Consider the following 26,055-nt stretch of genomic DNA (forward strand, 5'->3'; position numbering starts at 1 on the left):
ATCTGGCATTTCTTTGTTCTCTAGCTTTACAATCAAGAGTACTGTCAGTGAAAAAAAGTGAATCAATAGTTGATCTAAGAGTGAAATGGGAAATTTTGTTGGAACCAACCTGAGGATTATAACCCACGAGGTGGTCTTTCAGAAAGTTCTAAAGGCTGTTCTGCTTGTTAGAGGTCAAGGCACAGTTAAATCAGTTTTTGAGACCAAGAGTTATACATCGAAGTTTACATAGTCCAACAAGGTGAGTAGTGGGTTGTTGTGACCCCCCTAGAGGATTAAGAAAGGAATGTTGTCTCCTAGGGAATTACTTTGCTGGAGCCAGAAGGAATTTTTTTTTTCTTTTGCAAGTGGGCATTCCTGTGTCTTCTAAGGGAATCTAGTTAATATATAATGCAGACATACAGTACACACTGAAGCGAGTAATAGCTCAGATGGGCAGAGAGATTTTATGTTTAATTTTCCTGTCCTGTCTTAAAAATTTTACGTCACAGTACCCTTTCCTACCCCACATTTAGAAAACTTTATTGTAACATTCAACATGAGATTTAAAGTAGGTAAACCTGGAATTATAAACAAAGTTCTAGTCTTGAGTGAATTGAAAATCAGGGCTGGGTGTTAGTTTGCAACTGACTTTTACACTCAAACAATTGATAGTTTTTACATGAATTAGATTCTGTGATTGGTGTTGTATGTAAGAATAGAAGCTTTTTATTTATTTATTTAAGAAAAGAAACTTTTAAAATTTTACTTGGTGACCTGGCTCAACTGTCTTGAAAGAGTAACCTCAACAAGTAACTGGATATGCTAGACAGTTAATGTGGTTCTCTGAAAGGTACATTTTCTGGCCAACATAGAGTAGCTTTTCCCTGCCTATTTTTTTCCATGAGTTCAGATGAAATTTTTAGTATGGCAAGTCAGAGTCCATACTTACCTAGTTTTTAGTCAATGGAGATACTTTAGTCAATTGAGATACTGCTCAAATATTTGAGCAGTTGAAAGTGTCACTTCTGTGTGTGTGTCTGTGCCAGTTTTGTGATCTTTATGAGAAATGTATTAATGTTTTACCATATGGCCAAACGGTCTGCAATATATTCTTCTAAAGATGTTACTTCTGTTCCTTTCTGCTTTTAGCTTCATGCGTCTTCTTTCCAAAACGCTTCCACCTTCAAGTTTCTAAATATCACCCAGGTGTCTTACGTTTTACAAAACTTTCTTATTACAAAAGTAATACAGATTGATTGCAAAAGATTTACAATACAGAAAAGCACAGAAGAAAATGAAAATCACCTGTTCTTTTACCACCCAGAAAAGTTGACGTTTTCATTTAAAGAAAATAAAATTAGCATCATTCTGGTCCAGGTTTGTGACTTGCTTTTTTAAGTCAGGATTATGAATTATGAATATTCCACATTATTAAATATTGCAGCACAACATAATTTTTAATGGCAGTATGGATATGCCATAATTTTTTAACTTGGGGATTTAGGATGTTGCTATTTTTGCTATTAAACATAACCTTATTGTTGAAAATCTTACTCAAATTTGTACAAATCGTTAGTTTCTCCATAGGATAAAATTCTAGATAAGTAATCACTACATCTTGGAGAAGGAAATGGCAACCCACTCCAGTATTCTTGCCTGGAGAATTCCACGGACCGAGGAGTCTGGCAGGCTATAATCCACAGGGTTCCAAGAGTCGGACACAACTTAGTGACTAAACCACCACCACTGATCCCTATATCTGAAGAAACGTGTACTTTTATGACTCATGATGTATGCAGTTAATTGTCCTCCATGAAAGTTGTTTCAGTTAACATTCACACAAGATGCTTGTGAATGGGCTTCTTTAATTTGTACCTTTGCTAGTACTCAGTATAAGTTGATGCTTCATCCGAACACCATCCCCTGACCTCTCCCTCCTTACCAGCCCTTGTCTAAGTTAGATCTCCCATTGCTTTCCTAATACTTTCAAGTATAGTATTCTTTGACACTGTAGTATTTGACACTATATTTGACAAAGTATTTGACACTTTGACGCTATATAGTATTCTATGACGTCTGTGGGTTTTTCATAATCTTTATCATAATTGTAATTATGTAGTTATATGACTGTTTCATGGTGGTCTCTCATCACTAGACTGAAAGTTCCATGAGGTCAGTGATCATACCTAGTTTATTTACCCCTATATATTCAGTGCTGAGTACAATGTGAAGTGCGTAGTATGTGTTCAGTACATATTTGTTGAGTGAATAAATGAGCATTCTTGTAAAAATAATATTCCAATTTGATAGGCAAATAACCATATCTGACTATTAATATCTGTTTATTAGAGGTTGAACTTTTATTCTGTTATTGGCTAGCTCATGTTAATTTTTTTAAATCAATTGCCTTTTCATATCTTTGTCCATTTTTCTGAGGGGTGCATCTTTTTTATTCAGAGCTCTTTTCTGCTTCTTCTTGGGTCCTGTAGGCTCCTATCTGAATATATATATATACATATATATATAAAAATATAAAATGAGTTATTTTCCATCTTTATCCCCTTTTATAATCCTTTGTTCACTTGATTTATTGTCCATTTTTTTTCTGTTTGGTGTGTAGGTATCTGAGACTAAAGCATTGTTGAAATCAGGGTCCCCTCTTGATTACTTTCTTCATGTCAATCACTGATTGCCTCTCACTATTTTTCTAAATTTATTTTTGGCTGCACAGGCTTTTCTCCAGTTGTAGCAAGCAGAGGCTACTCTCTGTTGCAATGCTCAGGTTTCTCATTGTGGTGGCTTCTCTTATTGCTGAGCATGGGCTCCAGGGCTTGCGGGCTTCAGTAGCTGCCATTCCTGGGCTCTAAAGTACAGGCTCAATAGTTGTGGCACGCAGGCTTAGTTTCTACGAAGCATGCGGGGTCCTCCCAGATCAAGGATCAAACCTGCGTCTCCTGCATTGGTAGGCTAACTCTTAACCAGTGACCCACCAGGGAAGCCCTACCTCTACTCTTACTCCCTGCCCTCCCACATTGTAACTATTAACCTCTGCGTACAGATATTTCCAAGATTACTTGGACTTTAATAGATCTCCCTCACCCCATTCAATATAAAGTCAGCAGAATTTAGTCTTCTAGCTTGAGGCAAAAAAAGTTTTTTTTTTCCTTATCTTGAGATGCTTTCTGTTCTTAGCTAAGAGTCTATCATTTTGACATCTTAACCCAAGCTTGGCAAATATTTTCTCAAAAGGACCAGGTAGTAAGTATTTGAAACTTTTTAGGGCCTAATGATGTGCATTATAACTACCAATCACTGCCCTCATAGTGCTAAAGCAACCTTGGACAGTGTGTGAATGAGTGATAAAGAAGTTGTGGTACATATACACAATGGAATATTACTCTGCCATAAAAAGGAACCCATTTGACTCAGTTCTAATGAGGTGGATAAACCTAGAGCCTATTACACAGAGATAAGTCAGAAAGAGAAAGACAAATATTGTGTATTAATGCATATATGTGAAATCTAGAGACAGTACTGATGAACCTATCTGCAGAGCAGCAGAGGACATGCAGATGTGAAGAACAGACCTGTGAATACAGAGAGGGAAGGAGAGGGTGGAATGAACCGAGAGAGTAGCACTGAAACACACATGACAGCATGTGAAATTAGATAGCCAGTGGAAATTTGCTGAATGACACAGGGGGCTCAAATCTAGTGCTGTCTGATAACCTAGAAGGGTAGGGTGGTATGGGAGGTGGAGGGAAGTTCACGAGGGAGGGCACATATATATATATACACAAACATACATATGTATATATATAGCTGATTCATATTGATATATGGCAGAAACCAACACAATATTATAAAGCAATTATTGCCCAATTAAAAGTAAATTAAAAAGCTATATGAATGAGTCAATATGGCCACATTCCAATAAAACTTTATTTATGGATACTGACATTTGAATGTCATAAAATTTTCATGTGTCACAAAAATTACTTTTTTTTCCCTCCTAGCAGTTTGAAAATGCTGAAACAGTTCTTAGCCAGTTTTGACCCATGGGCCATAGTTTGCTGACTCTATCACAAGTCGTGTTCCATAGAGATAACTCATGCTTATAATCACCACCCTGCTACTTATCTCCTAGTTTCCCAAACTCTTGGAATTGATTAAAAGCCATCAAAAATCTGCCTCTGTGTTTTTAAGATCCTTTGTTTTCTGCATAAAACTTGAGGTCATTGAGGCTGTTTCCCTGGTCTCTCTTTTTCCATCCCTGTAGAATCATTGGTTCCTTCCTCTCTATTATATTCCTCCCTAGTTTCTGTGGAATCCTCCTTTGATTATCTCCTCTTTCTCTTCTTACTCCCTTGGCACCCAGGTTAAAACTCTTGCCCTGAGAGTTGTGGTGTTTTAACTGGTCGTGCACCGAACCAGTCTAATTTTCTGCTGCCAGATTAAAATTATGAACATATTTCTCCTTTGCTAAAAATCTCTGATACCAGTTTTTGTTTATGTAACCCAAGAAAAGCTCCTTAGCTTGGCATGTGAGGAGTTGCTATAATATGACTTCAGCCTGCTTTCTTCAGTTTTCTACTACTTTTCTGATGCCTTCAGGCAAACTGTTACATTCTTTTCTCCTTTGTTTATCAAGTTCCTTCTACCTTCATTGCCCCCTTTACCACCTTTTTCTACAATATCCTCCATCCTTCAAGGCCTTCCTAAAAGAAAGCCTTCTGTATGACTTGGTATAATATGTCCTTCTGCATTCTTGTACTTCTTTAATGACTGTCAAGAGTCAGCCAGTGCAAGAGACGCAGGTTCAGTTCCTGGATCGGGAAGACCCCCTGGAGGAGGAGATGGCCAACCCACTCGAATATTTTTGCCTAGGAAATCCATGGACAGAAAGCCTGGTGGGCTACAGTCCATGGGATTACAAGAGTCCATGAGGTTACATGAGTCCAGCAGGACTGAGCCCACACACACACACACACACACTCTGAGCACACACACACACACACTGAGCACGCACACACACACACACGTGCACACACAGAGTCAGCCTTAAGGTTATAGCTGTTTATGCATTTATCTCATTTCTCTACTTAATTGTAAGTGGCTTGAGAAGAATGATGCTGTCAAAGGTGACACTTTTTTGTCACCTGAAATACCTGGCTTGGTGATAATAAGTTGTTGTATTGAATCTTCAAATGGTGGGAGGATGTTGAGATGTGAAGAATCAGTTATCTTGAGATTCTTTTATTGTTCACTGAAAGAGCTTTAGGGAATTATCTCATGACAGTTCCGGAAGAAATATAAAGAACCTAAGACCAAAGGCTAAGGCATTTTGTGAAAGCTAGTTATACAGTCTTAGGAATCCCCCCTTCCCAGATCCCACTTTCCTGTCAACCTTAGGAAACAGAGATTATCTTCATTTTTCAGATGAAGAAACCTTAAAAGTTCGTATACCTTGTAAGTAATGGCAGGCCAAGTGACAATAAGAAGAAATATTAAAAAAATAAAAGTTTAAAAGGAAAAAACAAATAGTGATTGTGTTTATGTGATAGGATTTTAGGTAGTTTTTTTTTATACTTTTGTGTCTTTTCTAACATATGCGTGTATATATATGTATATGTATTTTTTTTTTACATAGCAGCTTTAAATATAACTCCGTGGGCTTTCTTTTTTTTTTTCTTTTTTCATGATCTTTCAACCTGTTACAGATCTCCACTCCATGGCTCTTCACTGGACCTTGGTGTCTGGTTATGCTCTACGATACTCTCTACTCCTAACCTCCTGTGCTTCGAGCTTATTTTTTCAGTTATTCCCATGCATTATCTTTTTTTACTTTTTTTTTTTTTTTTTTTACCATATTGGGACCTCTCTATACCATTGACTTTTTTCTGCTAAAATCCTCTGACCCCTACTGTCTTAACTCAGGCCTCACCTATCTTTACTCCCTACCTGATGAGTTTAAATAACCATCCATTATTTCCTCAGCTTTATTTTTCTACTTTCTCAACTATCTGAGCTCCCTTCCCTTTTATGCTGTTGAGTAGGCCTTACTTCTGAACTCAAAAAGGGAATGCTGAAGCTATCAGGTAGTGACTTTCTCCATCTGCCTGACCCTACGTTTACAGAGCCTTTCTGAATCCATACTGGTCCTTTCCTCCTCCATTTTTGTGACAGGGGAAGAGCTCACCTTCCTGCTTTTTAGGGCAAGACCTTCCGCCACTACTCTGGCTCCCAGGGACCTTCATTCATCCCATCTCTTCCCTGCATTAATGCATTTAATAAACACTGAATAATTTTATTAAAAAAATTAGTAACAAAAATCTTTCCTGGGTAAGAGTGTGGGATTTTGTATTTGAAGATTCTAAACCTAATGGTTAAGGAGAATGCTAATTATCCTGGGAAATGTCAATGTTTAGTCTTATAATGAGTCCACCTCTCTGAATGTATTTTATAGAGTATGAAATGTTACAGTGTTTCTTAATAACAATAGTCTATTTGGTTGAAACATGCTTTCTTCGATAGGTATTTCCTTTATTTACTGTTCAGATTTATCTTTGACTTAAAAAAAATTTTTTTGACTATAATTTGAAATTTTCCCCCCTTTTTTCATAGTTGGAGAATACCTTCAAATCAGTTATTGCACAAATTGGACCTGGAGGGACTATTAATCCAGAACTAAAACATAAGATAAAATTTGTAAGTATTTTTCATTTTGGGGAAATGGATGGAAATAATTGATCATACATTTAGGTATCATTTATGATTAATTTTACTTGCTTACAAGTATTTTAGTTTTATATTTATTCTTGATCTTTTCATATATACTGCAAATGGAGTGGCTAATCTTTTAAGATAAGAAAAGAATTAATTAAAAGTTTTAATTAATTATTAAGAAACTGTAATTCCTCCATAAATTCTCTTTTCTTCCCCTTAAATTGTTGTTCACAGTTCAAAGTCTTTACAATACCAAGTTTATATGTATGTATGTCAAATATTATTCTAAATAGTGCATGGTATCCCATTGTGTTGATATACCGTATTTCACTTGTATGATCTGTTATCAGTTAACATTTGGGGTTATTTCTAGGCTTGGTTATTAAAAAATGCTGTAGTTAATGTCCTTGAACATTTACCTAGAAGTAGAGGTTGCCAAAGGTATTGAATATTTTAGGTTTTGAAAAATACTGCTAAATTGCCCTCCAAGAGGTTTGATCAAATTTACATTCCCACTGACAATGAAATGACACTATCTAATCATCTTGTTTCAACTTAATACCTCTTGATTTTTTACATTGTGCATCTTTTTGTGTGCTTCCTAGCCATTTATATTTCTTATGTGAATTGCCTGTTCATGTCCTTGGCCTAATTTATTGTTTTTCCTTATTAGTTTGTGAAAGTTCCTTAGCAGTTTCGTATTGGGCCAAAGGGTATGTAAACTTAAAATTTTGGTGGGTGCGTAGCTCAGTCGTGTCTGACTCTGTGACCCCATAGACTATAGCCTGCCAGGCTCTTCTGTCCATGGCATTCACCAGGCAAGGATACTAGAGTGGGTTGCCATTTCCTGCTCCACGGGATCTTCCCGACCCAGCAATCAAACCTGGGTCTCCTGCATTGCAGGTGGACTCTTTACCAACTGAGCTAGGAGGGAAGCCCAAAATTTTGGTGGGCGCTGTTAATTGTGATTTGAATGGTCAGAGTGTCATTACAGCTTTTACTGCCTTATTTTATTCTGTTTCAGCTGTTGTGATTTTATTAGAAATGCAAAAACCTTGGTGCATTCAGGCCCTGTTGTTTTGTTTCGACATTTGACTAAGTGTCCAACAATTTATTTAAGGATGTCCAATATGGCTTTTTATGGTAACAAAAGATTAGACAAAGGTTAAGTGTTCATTGAAAAAGGATTGCTTACATTATCCACTCAACTAGGGAGTATCATGCAGCTCATAAAGTTTCCATATTATCTTGATTAATTTACAAGGAAGTATCTTCTTGACATATTGTTGGACATTAAAAACAGGATTTATAGAATAATATGTTTAGTATTGTCTTTTCATGTAAAATCATGAATAACATGAGTGTGTTGGGGGCATAGAAAGGTTTCTGAAAGGATGTTTTTTGAAATGCAACAAATAACTATCTCTGGGTCACAGGATTTTGAAATAATTTTTACTTTATATTTTTCTGACACTTGAGTTAGAATTTTTAATAAGATATATAGTATCTGAAAAAGTCTAGGAAAACATAAAGCTTTTTATACCTTACTGGGATAGAATAGGAGAAGGCAATGGCTCCCCACTCCAGTACTTTTGCCTGGAAAATCCCATGGACGGAGGAGCCTGGTAGGCTGCAGTCCATGGGGTCGTGAAGAGTCAGACACGACTGAGCGAATTCACTTTCACTTTTTACTTTCATGCATTGGAGAGGGAAATGGCAACCCACTCCAGTGTTCTTGCCTGGAGAATCCCAGGGATGGGGGAGCCTGGTGGGCTGCCGTCTATGGGGTCACACAGGGTCGGACATGACTGAAGCAACTTAGCAGCAGCAGGGATAGAATAAGTCCACTTGTAGGAATTTATCCTAAAAATATTTGTATAAGTGTGCAGAATGCAAATATGAAGATAATTATGTGGTATTTGTGATGATGAGAGATGGGAAATAACCATAAATAATTGATTAAATAAATTTAATTATATTGAGTATTTGAAAAAACTATAGCTAGTGATGCCAAAAGCTCAGCCTCTGTATACTGGTGCCAAATCAAACCTCAGACAGAGTTTTGGGTGAAGTAGAAAAGAACAGCTTTATGGCTTTTCCAGGCAAAGGGAGACAGTGTGGCCCTTTGCCTTGGAAACTGTGTCCCAACCCAGGGAGTTTGGTGAGGAGTCTTGAGGCGGTGCTGCAAGGGTGGGGTTGCTGATAAGATAGGGGTGTGTGAAGGTCCTGCTCTTCCTTTAATCTCGGTTAATCTTCTTAATGAGCTTCTCAGAAGGCAATGGCACCCCACTCCAGTACTCTTGCCTGGAAAATCCCATGGACGGAGGAGCCTCGCAGGCTTCAGTCCATGGGGTCGCGAAGAGTTGGACACGACTGAGCGACTTCACTTTCACCTTTCACTTTCATGCATTGGAGGAGGAAATGGCAACCCACTCCAGTGTTCTTGCCTGGAGAATCCTGGGGACGGGGGAGCCTGGTGGGCTGCTGTCTATGGGGTCGCACAGAGTCAGACACGACTGAAGCGACTTAGCAGCAGCTAGTTCTTTTAGTTTGGCTTCAGGTGGTCTTTCCTGGTATGAACAATGCTGACACCTTCTATTTATTGAATTTTAATTCTCAGTTCAGTTCAGTCGCTCAGTCATGTCTTGACTCTGCGACCCCATGGACTGCAGCACACCAGGCCTTCCTGTCCATCACCAACTCCCAGAGTTTACCCAAACTCATGTCCATTGAGTCAGTGATGCCTTCCAACCATCTCATCCTCTGACATCCCCTTCTCCTCCTGCCTTCAATCTTTCCCAGCATCAGGGTCTTTTCAAATGAGTCATCGGTTCTTTGTATCAGATGGCCAAAGTATTGGAGTTTCAGCTTCAGCATCAGTCCTTCCCGTGAATATTCAGGACTGATTTCCTTTAGGATGGACTGGTTGGATCTCCTTGCAGTCCAAGGGACTCTCAAGAGTCTTCTCCAACACCACAGTTCAAAAGCAGTTCTTCAGCACTCAGCTTTCTGTATAGTCCAACTCTCACATCCAAAAATGACTATTGGAAAAACTGTAGCTTTGACTAGATGGACCTTTGTTGGTAAAGTAATGTCTCTGCTTTTTAATATGCTGTCTAGGTTGGTCATAACTTTTCTTCCAAGGAGTAAGCATCTTTTAATTTCACTGCAGTCCCCATCTGCAGTGATTTTGTAGCCCCCCAAAATAAAGTCTCACTGTTTCCACTGTTTCCCCATCTCTGTGCCATGAATTGATGGGCCCAGATGCTATAATCTTAGTTTTCTGAATGTTGAGTTTTAAGCCAACTTTTTCACTTTCATCGAGAGGCTCTTTAGCACTTTCTGCCATAAGGGTGGTGTCATCTGCATATCTGAGGTCATTGATATTTCTCCCGGCAGTCTTGATTCCAGCTTGTGCTTCATCCAACCCAGCATTTCTCATGATGTACTCTGCATATTAGTTAAATAAACAGGGTGACAATATACAGCCTTGACGTACTCCTTTCCCTATTTGGAACCAGTCTGTTGTTCCATGTCCAGTTTTAACTGTTGCTTCCTGACCTGCATACAGGTTTCTCAAGGGGCAGGTCAGGTGGTCTGGTATTCCCATCTCTTTCAGAATTTTCCACAGTTTATTGTGATCCACACAGTCAAAGGCTTTGGCATAATCAACAAAGCAGAAATAAGAGTTTTAATTTTATGAAGAGCTTAAAGACATTGTTATGTATATCCCTTGAGAAGAAGCCAGGACCCTGTCTCAAGGCTGCACTATTGTTTCTTGACTGTTCCTCCCTTGACTCTGCATCTACCTTGTCCCTTCCTGGATTGACAACTGTTCAGATTTGTTCTTTGGAACTCAGGGAAGGTCATGGAGGCCAGAGTCTGTTTTCTATAAGAAATGGGGGACGTGGAATCACTTCTGTGCCCAAGAGCCCCACAGTCTCCAGTTCAGTTTCACTAGTAAACATGTTGATCCATATTTACTGGTATGGAAAGAGGTCTACGAGACGATATTAAAAATCGAGAGAAGCAATGACCTGATTTTCATATTAAAGATATTTTTGTGTGCATGCGGACAACAATGGCCAGTATCTTTGCTTAACTGTGTTTTCCAGTGTTTTCTATAGTGTCCATTGTATTCTTTTCTGCCCTTTAAAATGCTTGAAATTATGCCATAGAATATTTATTTTACATGAGCTAAGACTAAATATGTTAGCTGAGCTAAAGAACTCTAGGAATTTCTGATCAGTCATGGCAGTGCTGTTTTATGCAGGAATGATTTCTCAACTCTGGAAATGTTTGAATTCACTGCCTTTTTTGGTTGTTACAACTTTTTTAAAACTAGAAGGTGACTTTAAAAAATTACTGTGCCTTTTAATTCATTCACTTAATAATGTCATTTTTGCCTTTGTTGCTATGTAAATTTATACTTTCTTATTTTGATGTTTTGCCACCCAGCATTCCCATTGTGTCTGTTTATATTGTATTTCACTTTTTATTTATTAGGTTGTATCCAAGTTTCCAGAGGGTTTGCTTATTTCTAAATTGCTTAGAGAGTTTGAGGTGAGTGTTCTTCTTTTCACCAATCATGGTTTTTTATGGCTTGCATATGTTTCTCATCCTTGATGAAAATTTTGTTGCTACTCCTTGGATCCTCCAAGTCTGTGCTCTAGAACTTAAACATTTTGTTTTGCATTTTGGTGGCTGCTTTTTTACTCAAAGAGTTAAGAATATGGTTTTTAATAGATACTTGATTATGCATAGAAAGAATATCTTTGCCACTATTGTTATATAATTAGAATGAGAGTTAATTTGTTTGTCATGTTTGATAATACCAAGTGTCGGTGGGGATATGGAGAAACAGGATACCTCATGCGATGCTTGTGGGACAGAACCTCTTTGGCAATATGACTTTACTTGACAAAATGTACCCCTGATAATTCTGGAGTTCCACTTCTATAGATGCACTTTAGAGAAACTCTTAAACATGTGCACATGAAGACAAACATATGATACATACATTGCAGCATGGTTAAAAACTGGGAATAAATTGAATGTCTATCAATAGAATGGATAAATAAATTGAGATAATGGAGTAATATGTAGTAGAAAAAATAAACAACCAAGATTTAGCTCACTCATGTCACATGGATCATTTTTGGAACCTATCATGTTAGGTGAAAAAAAATCACATTGCAGAATGATAATTCAGATACTGCCATATGCCTAATTTTAAAAAAGGGGTAGGTGTGGTGGGCTATATTCAGAATGCCTTTCTTATAGTAGTCCATTTGTTTTCACAACAGACTGAGGCATAGAAAAGTAACTTGCCTACCAAATAGGTAGCCAGTAATGAGTGGAGCCAGGATTTGAAATCCTGGCAGCCTAGCTTCAGACTTCAGTATCCTAACTCTTAACTACTGTGTCTGAACATTATCATATATTTGTACATATAAACAAGTTTGTTTGAGATACTATATAGTGTAATGATTGATAGATCAAATCTGTGTGCTATTTTACAGATGATGTATATAATGTTATCTACTTGACAAAGTTTTGTAAAGAAGTTTAAATGGCTTAAAATAATTAGAACGTTGCCTGCCGCATAGTAATTGTTTGGTAAATGTTAAAACTCATAGTAGAAGAAAAAGAAGAAAACTTTTTTAGAAAAGACACACATCACCCCTCAAGTTCAGTTCAGTTCAGTCACTCAGTCGTGTCTGACTCTTTGCGACCCCATGGACCGCAGCATGCCAGGCCTCCCTGTCCTTCACCAACTCCCGGAGTTCATCCAAACTCATGTCCATAGAGTCAATGATGCCATCCAACCGTCTCATCCTCTGTCATCCCCTTCTCCTCCTGCCCTCAGTCTTTCCCAGCATCAAGGTCTTTTCAAATGAGTCAGCTCTTCGCATCAGGTGGCCAAAGTATTGGGAGTTTCAGCTTCAGCATCAGTCCTTCCAGTGAATATTCAGGACTGATTTCCTTCAGGATGGACTGGTTGGATCTCCTTGCAGTCCAAGGGACTCTCAAGAGTCTTCTCCAACACCACAGTTCAAAAGCATCAATTCTTTGGTGCTCAGCTTTCTTTAATGCAGAAAATTTAATTTCACATTATGAATGAAAGCAATGACTCCTTTAAAGCCTCAAAGTTTATTTCAGATAGGCCCATGAGAGAAAGCTTAAACAGTCTTGATATCTTTTGGATTAACAAATCAAGTCACTTATCTAATAATGAAATTACAGAATAAAGTGTAAAATAGAGTAGTAAAGTAATAGCATATGACTTAATTACTAGAAAATTTATGGGGAAAAATAAACTTCTTATGCCAGGTTCACAACTCAAAGTGAATAGTTTCCTACCATGAACGTTTTAGCAAAAGTAGCTTCCTGTATTAAAGATTCATGGAATTAAGGTTACAAGTCAACAATTTTGTAGAAATTAAAGCAAACCTTTTTTAAATAGGATTTTCTGTTTATTTTATTTTATATTGGAGTATAGTTGATTAACAATGTTGTTTTGATTTCAGGTGTACAGCAAAGTGATTCAGTTTTTTATATATATATATATATATATGTATCTGTTCTTTTTCAAATTCTTTTCCCATCTAGGTTATAACAGAATATTGAGCAGAGTTTCCTGTGCTGTACAGTAGGTCCTTGTTGGTTATTTATTTTAAATACAGCAGTGTGTACATGTCAATCCCAAACTCCCAATCTATTCCTCCCCCCACCCCAGTCACACCTTTTGCCCCTGGTAATCATAAGTTTGTTCTCCAAGTCTGTGAGTCTGTAAAACAAACCTTTTAATGTTACAGGAAAGCTCTTTGCCTTTCTTAGTAAACAAACTTCTGCAGAAATTCAAGATTATTATTAAACATATATAATAAGTATAGATTTAATTTAATCTTTATTTTGTAGAAATACTAAACCTTTATTTATCCAACATGATATAAAAACTACCTTGTGATTTGTCCTCTTGAGATACTTGGACAACAGTCTGCCCTTCTTTCAGGATCTTTTGTTAAATTGCTAATTGAAGGAAGATAGTGCAGAGGCAGCATAGGTTTTGGATCTTCCTGAAGTGCCAGTTATAGAGAGTGAGTGAATGAAGTTGCTCAATCATGTCTGACTCTTTGCGATCCCATGGACTGTAGCCTACCAGACTCCCCCCTCCATGGGATTTTCCAGGCAAGAGTACTGGAGTGGGTTGTATTTCCTTCTCCAGGGAATCTTCCCCACCTAGACCCAGGGATCGAACCCAGGTCTCCCACATTGCAGGCAGACGCTTTACCATCTGAACCACTAGGGAAGCCCATAGAGAGCTAGAAGCCACATAGAGAACTAGATGGCAAAATAGAAAATCCAAAGACAGTATTGATAACAAAATTAGGTAATATATCTCTGCAAATAATTGCTGGAGAGTAATCAGTAGCCGCTACAAAAGCCTCATGATATCAGTGTCTGTGCCAGGAGAAAACAGGAGCGCTAATGGATCTATGAGACAGAAGAACTACAAAATAGTCATCAGGTACTCACTTCTGGCCTGGAGAGTTCCATGGATCGTGTAGTCCAAGGAATTGCAGAGTCAGACACAACAAAGCAACTTTCACTTTACTTTACTTCATCCACTAGAATGTACAGCAAGCCATTTCGAAAACTGTAACTGAAATTGTGTGTTATTTTGACCTAGTAGCAGAAAATGCTTCATAGTAAGAGTTGAATGGGGCTGGAGCATCATAGCTCCTGTGAATTCTTGAAACTGGCCAGCCGGAGCTCCCTTATAGACGCTAATGAAAAATTGAGCAGGATACGAAAAGAGGAGTCTTAGGTGTAAGTAGTATTAAGGGAAAAGAGCCAAGAAATTTCAAAATTAACCTACTGTATTTTTAAGCAATTTACAAAAACGATGGAAGGAGGAGCTCTGTGAATCAGAAAGTAATCCAGAATGATGTCCTACAAGTCAGGAAAATGAATTTCATGTAAAATATGCAGCAGAAGAGGATCTGGGTCAAATTGCATTGTTGTTTGAATTAAAAAAGAGATTAAGTAACAGAAGAGCATATCCACTGATAATAGGAGCATGTCCCTAATATAGATAAAAACTGAAACCTTTTTCAAAAATATAAAGTGATACAAAACATGAAAGAACAGCATAAATCTGAATTATACAATTTTGGGCATACAGTGAAGGGTACTCTGAAAAGTACTCAGGAAAGAATTATAAATAAAAGAAAAAAAATTTCAGAAATGAAGCCTAAACTTCAAACATTACAAGAACAAAAATATAGAACAGCTGATGCCCTAAGAAAACCAGTAGATAAAAATGAGGTATATTGTGAAAGTCAAAAGGAAATGAGGGAGGCACTGGGTATCCAGGTATGAAAGGCTCTGTCACTAAGATTTTTGAAATCTAGTGAGAAACTTAGGCATGCAAATAAATTAAGGTAATATGTCTGAGTAGCCTACATTGGAACAATCCTGATGATAATTATTATAAATTCTGGACAAAATATACAAAATTACTCTCTGAAGGTACTAGAAATGGTTCAAAAGCAGGCAGAAATTGGAAAGGAGTCAGCACCTAGAGAGGAGAGAATAGTACCTTTTTTATTTGCGTGGAGTTTGGCCCAGTGTCGGGCCCCATACATAGTTTGGAATTGATAACTGGATAGAAATAAAAAGTTTTACCTGCCTCTGATTTGGAGCTACATAAGCAGTTGAGAAATGACGAAACAAGTCACTGCGACCCCATGGACTGTAACCTGCCAGATTCGTTTGTCCATGGTATTTCCCAGGCTAGAATCCTAGAGTGGGTTGCCATTCCCTTCTCCGGGGGATCTTCCCCATCCAGGGATCAAACTCTGGTCTCCTGCATTGGAGGCAGATTCTTTACCGTCTGAGCAACCAAGGAAGACAAGCAGTTGGAAGATGAGGCAAGAAGTCATGGGATAGAGAGGGAGCGTCCAATTCTGCACGTAAATTCTGCTCAAATCTCTGACTGATTCTTGAATTACACATGCCTGGGGCAGACTCACAGAAGCCTAGTAAGGCTGAAAGAACTGAATCTCTTTCAGCTGTGGCCCAAAACGGTCAGAGTTTCGAGTTTAAGGTTAGTCAGGTTAACTCCCTATTAAAGTTAAGCAAAAAGCAGTACTCTCAGAAGAAGCATAAAAGATTCCACAGTCTACAGCTTACCTATTATGATGTCCCAGATACAAGCAAAAATTACTGAATAAACAAGAAAATGTGCCCCTTGGTGAAGAGAAAAAGTAATCGATAGAAATTGATACTGAGGTGATGCAGATGTTGAAGTTAGCAAAAAGATTTTAAAGGAATTCTTAAAACCACATTAAAAAGAGTATAATGCAATATGTATTCATATTGAACAAATGGATAAGAAACCTCAGTGGAGAAAAAGAAACTGTAAAGCCAAATAATTTTCTAGAGCTGAAAATAAAATATCTGAAGTAATTTCACTACAGTATCTTAAGAACAAATTGGAAATGGCAGAAGAAAGCATCAGTAAACCCCAAGACAAATTGGTAGAAATGATCCAATCTGAAGAACAGAGAGAAAATAAATGAAAAAAAAATTTTTTTAAGCAGAACCTGGGGACTTTTGTGGTGGTTCAGCCATTAAGAATCAGCCTGCCAGTACAGGGGACACAGGTTTGATCCCTGCTTCAGGAAGATTCCTCTTGTTGGGGGGCAACTAAGCTTAACTGTGGAAGCCCTAGAGCCCATGCTCTGCAGCAAGAGAAGTCACCTCAACGAGAAGCCTGTGCAGCACAACTAGATTGTAGCACCCGCTTGCTACAACCCAAGAGAGCCCATGCACAGCAGCGAAGACCCAGTGCAGCCAAAAATAAAATAAATAAAAACGGAATCTGGGGGTTCCCTGCTGGCATAGTATATAGAATTTGGCAGTTCTGCTGTGACTTGGGTTTGATCCCTGGCTGGGGAACTGAGATACCACAAACTGCAGCATGGCCGGAGAGAAAAACAAACGCAGGATTGGAGAGACCTGTAGGACAGTACCAAATGGTCTAAAATGTATAATTGTGAGGAAAGAAAGATGGTAAAAAAAATATGAATTTCATAAATTTTATGAGTTTACAGATTTAAGAAGACCAGAAAAGCCCTCAAAATGAATACAGAGGAAATCTTATGTAAAATGTGTGGGTATATAAAAGACTTTCAACCAATTAAGTCTGTGACCGTTTAAAGCAAAAATTACAACATTGTATAACCGGGTTTGTAACATACAGATTTAGTACCTGTGAAAATCATAACATAATGAGTGGAGGGGCAATCAGTTCAGTTCAGTCGCTCAGTCGAGTCCGACTCTATGTGACTCCATGGACTGCAGCCCACCAGGCTCCTCCATCCCTGGGATTCTCCAGGCAAGAACACTGGAGTGGGTTGCCATTTCCTTCTCCAATGCATGAAAGTGAAAGTGAAGTTGCTCAGGCAAGAGTACTGGAGTGGGGTACCATCGCCTTTAGATACATTAAAATGGAATTGTATGAAAATACTCAATAAAGTCAAGGGAAGACTGGGTTTACTGTTCAGCTTTCTTGCTTGAAAGACAACAAAGGAACAAATTTTGAGAGAAACAAAATACAGATGGAATCAACAGAAATTAAATAGCAAAAAGTGGTAGCTGTATAGGATAAAATATTTGCAAACAGTATGAGCAGCAAGGGCTCAATTTCCAAAATATACAAACAACTCATGCAGCGCAATATAAAAAACAACCCAATCAAAAAATGGGCAGGAGACTTAAACAGATATTTCTTCAGAAACATACAGAGGGCCAACAGGCACTTGAAAGATGCTCAACAGCACTGATTAATAGAGAAATGCAAATGCAATGAGGCATGACCTCACACCAGTCAGAATGGCCATCATCAAAAAATCTACAAATAATAAATGCTGGAGAGGGTGTGGAGGAAAGGGAGCCTTTCTGCGCTGTTGGTGGAAATGTAAATTGGTGCAACCACAATGGAGAAACAGTATGGATGTTCCTTGGAAAACTAAAAATAGAGCTGCCATATGATCCAGCAATCCCACTGCTAGGCATATATCCAGAGAAAATCATAATTCAAAAAGATACACACACCCCAGTGTTCTTTGCAACTCTATTTACAATAGCCAAGACGTGGAAGCAGCCCAAGTGTCCGTCAACAAATGAATAGATAAAGAAGATGTGGTGTGTATATATACACATAATGGAATTACTCAGCCATAAAATGAATAAAATAATGCCATTTCCTGCAATGTGGATAGTCCTAGGGATTATCATACCAAGTGAAGTCAGTCAGAGACAAATATAACACTTCTATGTGAAATCTTAAGACATAAGTGAACTTCTTTACAAAACAGAAACAGACTCACAGACATAGAAAATCTGTGGTTACCAAAGGGGAAAGGGAAAGAGGGATATATCTGGGATTAACAGATGCATACTAATATATAAGAAATAAGTAAACAACAAGGATATACTGTATAGCACAGGGAACTGTATTCAGTATCTTGTAATTACCTGAAGAGGAAAAGAATCTGAAGAAAATATATATGTATATGTGAAATGAACCATTTTGCTATACACCTGAAACCAACACAACATTGTAAAGCAACTGTACTTCAATTTAAAGAATGGTATCTGTAAATCCACTTATATTAATAATTTTATAAATATAATAGAGTATATATTAAAATTAATGAAGTTATAAGATATAATGAAAAAGCATAATGCAACTAAATGCTATGCATATGAAATATACTGTTAGTAGGAAGACATAAATTGGTTGACAGTAAAAGATGAAAAAGATATATATATATAATAAGCATAAAAGAACTAAAAAGACTCAAAAAAATCAGGTAAAGGAGACCAAGGTAAAGTGTGTTATTATCAGAGACAGAGAAACGTTTTGTAAGGATAAAGGGTTTATCAGGAAGACACCATGGTCAAATGTATATTCACCTAATAATGCTTTAAGATAAATGATCTAAAAATTAACAGAATTAATTATGAATTAACTTCCACAATTATAAGGATTTTCTCTTTCTGGCAATTGATAAAATAGTCAAAAAAATGAATAAGGATATGGAAAATCTGAGCCATACTCTCTATCATCTTGATCTGTTTGACTTTTATAGAACACTGTACCCAGCAACTGCAGAATACACATTGTATTCAAGTACACATGGAAGATACATTTACCAAGACAGACCATGTAGTTGGTTATAGAATAAGTCTAAACAAATTTCAAAATACTGAAATCTTAAAGTATGTTCTTTAAGATGGAATTAAATTACAGATCAATACAATGAGTTCCCTAAGTATTAACCCTCCAGAAAACTTGGGAATTAAATAGTTCTCTTGCAAATAACTTTCTGCTTTAAATTGAAGTATAGTTGATTTGCAATGTTGTGTTAGTTTCTGGTGTATAGCGAAGTTATTCAAACATATATATATATATTCTTTTTCATATTCTTTTCTATTGTTGGTAAAATATTGAATATAGCTAAACAGTTTATTAAAGATAGAATAAGGGAAATTTGAAAGTATTTTCCATTGAATGCTATTGAAATATATCAAAATTGTGAGATGCAGCTGAAGTAGTGCTCAAAGGGAAATTTATAGCTTTAAGATGCCTAAATTAAAATAAAATTCCTAAATTAGAAGAAAAGATAGGTATAAAATTATCATTGACCTAAAGGTCTACCTGAATAAGTCAGAAAAAGGAGGAGGAATGTCCACGTAGAAAACCCTAAAGACACTACCAGAAAATTACTAGAGCTAATCAATGAGTATACTAAAGTTGCAGGATATAAAATTAATACACAGAAATCCCTTGCATTCCTATACACTAACAGTGAGAACACAGAAAGGGAAATTAAGGAAATAATCCCCTTCACCATTGTGACAAAAATAATAAAATACTTAGGAATAAATTTGCCTAAAGAAACAAAAGACCTCTATAGAGAAAACTATAAAACACTGATGAAAGAAATCAAAGATGACACAAATAGATGGAGAAATATACCATGTTCGTGGGTTGGAAGAATCAATATAGTGACAATGAATATGCTACCCAGAGCAATCTATAGATTCAATGTAATCCGTATCAAGCGACCAACAGTATTTTTTGAACTATAACAAATAATTTCACAATTTGTATGGAGACACAGAAAACCTCAAATAGTCAAAGCAATCTTGAGAAAGAAGAATGGAACTGGAGGAATCAACCTGCCTGACTTCAGACTATGCTACAAAGTTACAGTCATCAAGACAGTATGGTGTACTGCACACAGACAGAAATATAGATCAATGGAACAAAATAGAAAGCCCAGAGATAAATCCATGTACCTATGGACACCTGATCTTTGACAAAGGAGGCAAAAATATACAATGGAGAAAAGACCATCTCTTTAACAAGTGGTGCTGGAAAAACTGGTCAACCACCTGTAAAAGAATGAAACTAGAACACTTTCTATCACTATACACAAAAATAAACTCAAAATGGATTAAAGATCTAAATGTAAGACCAGAAACTATAAAACTCCTGAAGGAAAACATAGGCAGAACACTCTCTGACATAAATCACAGTAGGATCCTCTATGACCCAGAGTAATGGAAATAAAAGCAAAAATAAACAAATAGGACCTAATTAAACTTAAAAGCTTTTACACAACAAAGGAAACTATAAACAAGGTGAAAAGACAGCCTTCAGAATGGGAGAAAATTATAGCAAATGAAGCAACTGATAAAGAATTAATCTTAAAAATACACAAGCAACTCCTACAGCTCAATATCAGAAAAGTAAACAACCCAATCAAAAAATGGGCCAAAGAACTAAACAGACATTTCTCCAAAGAAGACATACAGATGGCTAACAAACACATGAAAAGATGCTCAACATCACTCATTATCAGAGAAATGCAAATCAAAACCACAGTGAGGTACCATCTCACGTTGGTCAGAATGGCTGCTATCAAAAAGTCTACAAACAATAAATGCTGGAGAAGGGTGGAGAAAAGAGAACCCTCTTACACTGTTGGTGGGAATGTAAACTAGAATGGCCATTATGAAGAACAATGTGGAGGGTCATTAAAAACCTGGAAATAGAACTGCCAGACCACCCAGCAATCCTGCTGCTGAGCATATACACCAAGGAAACCAGAATTGAAGGAGACACGTGTATCCCAATGTTCATTGCAGCACTGTTTACAATAGCTAGGACATGGAACCAACCTAGATGTGCCTTGGCAGACGAATGGATAAAGTTGTGGTACATATACACAATGGAATATTACTCAGCTATTAAAAAGGCATTTGAGTCAGTTCTAATGAGGTGGATGAAACTGGAGCCTATTATTCAGAGTGAAGTAAGTCAGAAAAATACCAATACAGTATATTAATGCATATATATAGAATTTAGAACGATAACAATGACACTATATGCAAGACACAAAAGGGACAGCAAAAGAGATATAGAGAACAGATTTTTGGACTCTGTGGGAGAAGGCGAGGGTCAGATGATTTGAGAGAATAGTGTTGAAACATGTATATTACCATATGTGAGATAGATGACCAGTCCAAGTTTGGTGCGTGAAACAGGGCACTCAAAGCCGGTGCACTGAGACAACCCAGAGGGATAGAATGGTGAAGGAGGTGGGAGGCGGGTTTGGGACAGGGGTGACATGTGTACACCCATGGCTGACTCATGTCAGTGTATGGCAAAACCCACTACAGTATTGTAATTAGCCTCCAATTATAATAAATAAATCAATTTTTTAAAAAAGAAAAAGGAATGACAAGATAGTAGGAGAAAATAGTAAAGTCAAAATAGTAAGAGACAAGAACTGATAAAATCAAGAATAGACATTAATAAAATAGCAACAATTAAGAAAGCCAGTATTGATTGCAAGATCCCAAAATTGATGAACCATTAGCTAGTTAATTAGGAAAAAAGAGGACACAAATACCAAAGTCAGGAAAGAGATTATATCATTATCATCTTACAGATGTTAAAAGGACAATAAGAAAATTTTATGAACAACTGTGCCTATCATTTGACAACTTAATGGAATGGAAAAATTCCTCAAAAGACATGAATTACCCAATTGAGACAAGATGAAATAGAAAATCTGAATATCCCTATATCAAAGAAATGAATTTTTGTTATTTAAAAACAATAAAAAACAAAAAGAATAAAGTCTGACACTGTTTCCATTGTTTCCCCATCTATTTCCCATGAAGTGATGGAACCAGATGCCATGATCTTCGTTTTCTGAATGTTGAGCTTTAAGCCAACTTTTTCACTCTCTTCTTTCACTTTCATCAAGAGGCTTTTTAGTTCCTCTTCACTTTCTGCCATAAGGGTGGTGTCATCTGCATATCTGAGGTTATTGATATTTCTCCCAGCAATCTTGATTCCAGCTTGTGTTTCTTCCAGCCCAGCGTTTCTCATGATGTACTCTGCATATAAGTTAAATAAGCAGGGTGAATTTATTAAGGTCAAAGATACAATATTAAAAATATATATTGTATTAATTATATATTAACAATAAAAATAATTGTGAAAAAAAGTGAAAGAGGAGAGTGAAAAAGATTAGTAATAAAGTCAAGTAGATTTATTTTTTACTGCCTAAAAATAGGAAAAGGAGTATGTCAAAGCTGTATATTGTCACCCTGCTTTTGAATTGATGCTTTTGAACTGTGGTGTTGGAGAAGACTCTTGAGAGTCCCTTGGACTGCAAGGAGATCCACCAGTCCATCCTAAAGGAGACCAGTCCTGGGTGTTCACTGGAAGGACTGATGCTGAAGCTGAAACTCCAATATTTTGGCCACCTCATGTGAAGACTTCACTCATTGGAAAAGACCCTGATGCTGGGAGGGATTGGGGGCAGGAGGAGAAGGGGACGACAGAGGATGAGATGGATGGCATCACTGACTCGATGCACATGAGTTTGGGTAAACTCTGGGAGTTGGTAATGGACAGGGAGGCCTGGCGTGCTGTGATTCATGGGATCGCAAAGAGTTGGACATGACTGAGTGACTGAACTGAACAGAACTGAACTGAAGCCCGTCCAATATATTTAATTTCGTGAGTTCATATGATGTTAAAAACTAATTGGTTATCATGGAAGATAATGGAGAACTAATTAATTTTCTTAAAAAATGGTAAACAAAGACAAAAAGCCAGTCACTTATCTTGGCTTTCCTGAATGAACTGGTAGGGCTGGGTAACTAAATAACAGATGAGGGGACCATATATCTATAAAATATTCCAACTAAATAATAAAAAAGAATCGATAGATTAGAATATCACTATATTAAAACTCTCAATAAATAGTAAACAGGCATTGATCAATAATGGCTACGATAACAGCACCAACATAGAGACAGCCAGACATTATGTATTCTTTTTAGAATATGACATCACCAGTAGCTTTGTTAAAGGGGTGGAGCATGAGTCTGATCAAGCCTCTGGGTCCAGCTACCAATTTGTGAAAAATAGAGTTTGCACTATGAAAGTGTCATCTGCAAAATCTACTCTGAGAAAATTAAATCATATAATACATTTGAAAACATAAACTCTTAGGAAAACATAAGATAACTAAAATGGATTGGAGATGGAAGAGAGTGGAAGTAGAAATAAACGTCAGTTGCTTCCTTACTTATGGTGGGAGTATATAGAGAAGATAGCATAAGAAAGATATTAGGGCAGTGTGTCTGATATGTCAGCTGATGGGCTAAACTAATTTACTAAAAGATTCTAAGGATCACAAAGCAAAACTCAACTATGTTTCATGTACTGATTTGGAAATATCTCCGTATTAACGCATTAAAAGATACAACAGATGTAATCTATTATGCTAAAGGATGATGTATATTCAAGTTTTGACAGTTTCTGGCAAGTTTCACAGAAGAATCTGCTGGTGATGGTTTCCACACGAAACTACTAATAGTGTTTACCTCCAAGGAGGTGCTCTCCTGGTCAGCTGAGAAATGGGAGTGGACTGGAGACTTAGTTTTTGCTATATACCTTTGAAAAACTTCCGAATATCACTTACTCAAAAAATCAATAACTTATAGTTAAAAAAAATCCTTCCCAGCCTAGTCTTATGTTCAGCTGAATTGCACATTCATAGTACTAGGCACTTACAGAGAAGGGAAAGAAACCCTTAAAGAGACTAATGAACATAAAAAGGAAAGAAGCCATAGTATGTAATGTACAAAGAAGTAAGTAGAGGTATCAAATCTAATTTATTACCACCCTTCCTCTGTCCTCTACCAGTTCTTTCTCTCTCAGGATAATCATGATTGGCTATATAATGACTGTTTTAAACTATGACTTGACTGATACCGGGCAACACATTTGCAAGTGTCCTGGGAGAAGTCGTAAAGAGTTGACTTGGATCTGAGAGCATTACATCAACAAGAAGTATGCACTGCAGAAATCCTACCCTTTGGGCTTGGAGGCAGTGACTGGGAAGGTGGAGATGGAACTGGCAGGGCCAGTGAGCACCGAGCCCCTTGAGCCCCGGAGGGTAACTGAGCTGGCTGGTGCACTGGCAGCCATGTGATGCAGCAGGCCGGTGTTCAGCATCAGCATTCAGGATGCCTGCAGGTGCTGTTCGTGTCCAGCAGCCTGGTGTTCAGTGTTCAGCATTGAGGATGCCTGCAGGGCGCTGTTCGTGTCCAGCAGGCTGGTGTTCAGCATTCAGGATGCCTGCAGGGTGCTGTTTGTGTCCATGTTCTTCAGGTCCAAGGACGATGACAAGACGGTCTTCCAGACAGAACCTAAGGAAATCAATGGTCATACCTCTGACATTAAAAAGGCTCCTTGGTGATAAACAGATCCTTTCAGCTGGTGATAAAACTGTTCTACTCTGGGATCACACGACTATGACAGAGGTGAAATCTCTAAGTTTTGACGTCTTTAGTAGTGTGGGATGTATTCCTAAGGGAATGCCTGGTAATAACGTATGGACCATCTGTTGCTTTTCATAGTGCAGTAAGTTTGGACTCAAATCGTTTGAAGCTCCTGCAACCATCAATTCTGCATCTCTTTGCCCTGAGAATTTCTTGTAGCAGCAAGTGAAGGTTTTAAACCTTATAAATATGATTATAATAGTGAAGATGAATTATAATCCTACAAAGGACACTTTGGTCCCATTCACTGTATCAGGTTTAGGTCTGATGGAGAACTCTGTGCCAGTGGTTCTGAAGATGGAACGTAGAGACTGTGGCAGATTATGGTAGGAAAACCTATGGTCTTTGGAAAGATGTGCTTCCTGAAGATAGTAGTGAGCTGGCAAAGCTGAGGATCCATTTTTCAGAGCGAACAGAAGAAGAGATAGAAGAAATTGCTTCAGAGAATTCAGATTCCATCTATAGTTCAACTCCTGAAGTTATGGCCTGAGCGTCAGACAGATGCCACAGATAGTACACAGCTTACAGACTAAAGCGGAGAGAAACATCAGCCTCCGAGTTACTCTCTGCTTAAGGCAAACATGAGCAGTGAATAATGAGGAATATGAATAAGCTCCAGTGCTGGAACTTACCAACTTGGTGATACCTATGAGTGAAAACACAAGAGTATCAGATTAAGACAGATGGAGTTATCCTCTTGTAGTCTGATGGTCTGTTGTCTTTTTAATGAATATATGTAAGCCAACATTCAATTTCTCTTATTACAGTTAGATTTCTGGTAGCTGTTTCTGTTATGAAGAGCGGAAATGTATTGGCTTATTTTTCTGACTCTTCCCTTAAAGCAGAAAGTTGGGTTTGCTTGTTTGCTTTAATTGTAAAGAAGGGGGAATACATGATAAAGCAACAGGTTTGACATCTCTTTCATTGTACGCTGCTTCTGAACATCTAATTGTTTTGCCTTGTCTCAATAAAATGCCTCTAAAACAAAGACATCCCACCGTTTGTCAAGGGTCAGTCCTCTAAAAGTGTTTGCACTGTGTGTTCCTGTCGATCTTCTCCAAGGTGATTAAGTCAGGGCAAGGATTTATTTCCTACCAACACCTAATTAGGCTTCCCAGGTGGTACAGTGGTAAAGAATCCTCCTGCCAATGCAGGAGAAGCAAGGGACGTGGGTTCAGTCTCTGGGTTGGGAAGATCCCCTGGAGGAGGAAATGGCAACCCAATCCAGTATTCTTGCCTGGAAAATTCCATGGACAGAGGAGCCTGGTGAGCTACAGTCCATGGGGTTGCAAAGAGTTGGAATGTGACTGAACCAACCCGTACCACACCTAATCAAAAGGAAGGGAGCAAGAAACATGGTTAGCTCAACTGCTTTACCTTGGTTAGGGAGACAAAAGA

The 26,055-nt window shown here is 37.7% G+C and overlaps 2 protein-coding genes across 2 annotated transcripts in view; both read left to right on the plus strand.

The window, feature by feature from the left end:
- TDRD5 (tudor domain containing 5) overlaps nucleotides 1-26,055 on the plus strand; it is an 80,963-nt gene that overhangs the window by 21,077 nt on the left and 33,831 nt on the right. Inside the window, exons 4-5 of the mRNA XM_018059985.1 lie at nucleotides 6,607-6,690; nucleotides 11,215-11,271. Of these exons, the coding sequence (XP_017915474.1) occupies nucleotides 6,607-6,690; nucleotides 11,215-11,271 (141 nt within the window). The remainder of the gene's footprint in view (nucleotides 1-6,606; nucleotides 6,691-11,214; nucleotides 11,272-26,055) is intronic.
- On the plus strand, nucleotides 24,477-25,147 carry LOC102175974 (serine-threonine kinase receptor-associated protein). The gene is given in 6 exon segments (XM_013970312.1): nucleotides 24,477-24,571; nucleotides 24,573-24,692; nucleotides 24,694-24,749; nucleotides 24,752-24,799; nucleotides 24,802-24,987; nucleotides 24,990-25,147. Coding segments are annotated over 6 exon segments (663 nt in total).

The sequence above is a fragment of the Capra hircus genome, chromosome 16 (assembly GCF_001704415.2).
Source record: "Capra hircus breed San Clemente chromosome 16, ASM170441v1, whole genome shotgun sequence".
In the NCBI taxonomy this organism is placed as follows: Eukaryota; Metazoa; Chordata; class Mammalia; order Artiodactyla; family Bovidae; genus Capra; species Capra hircus.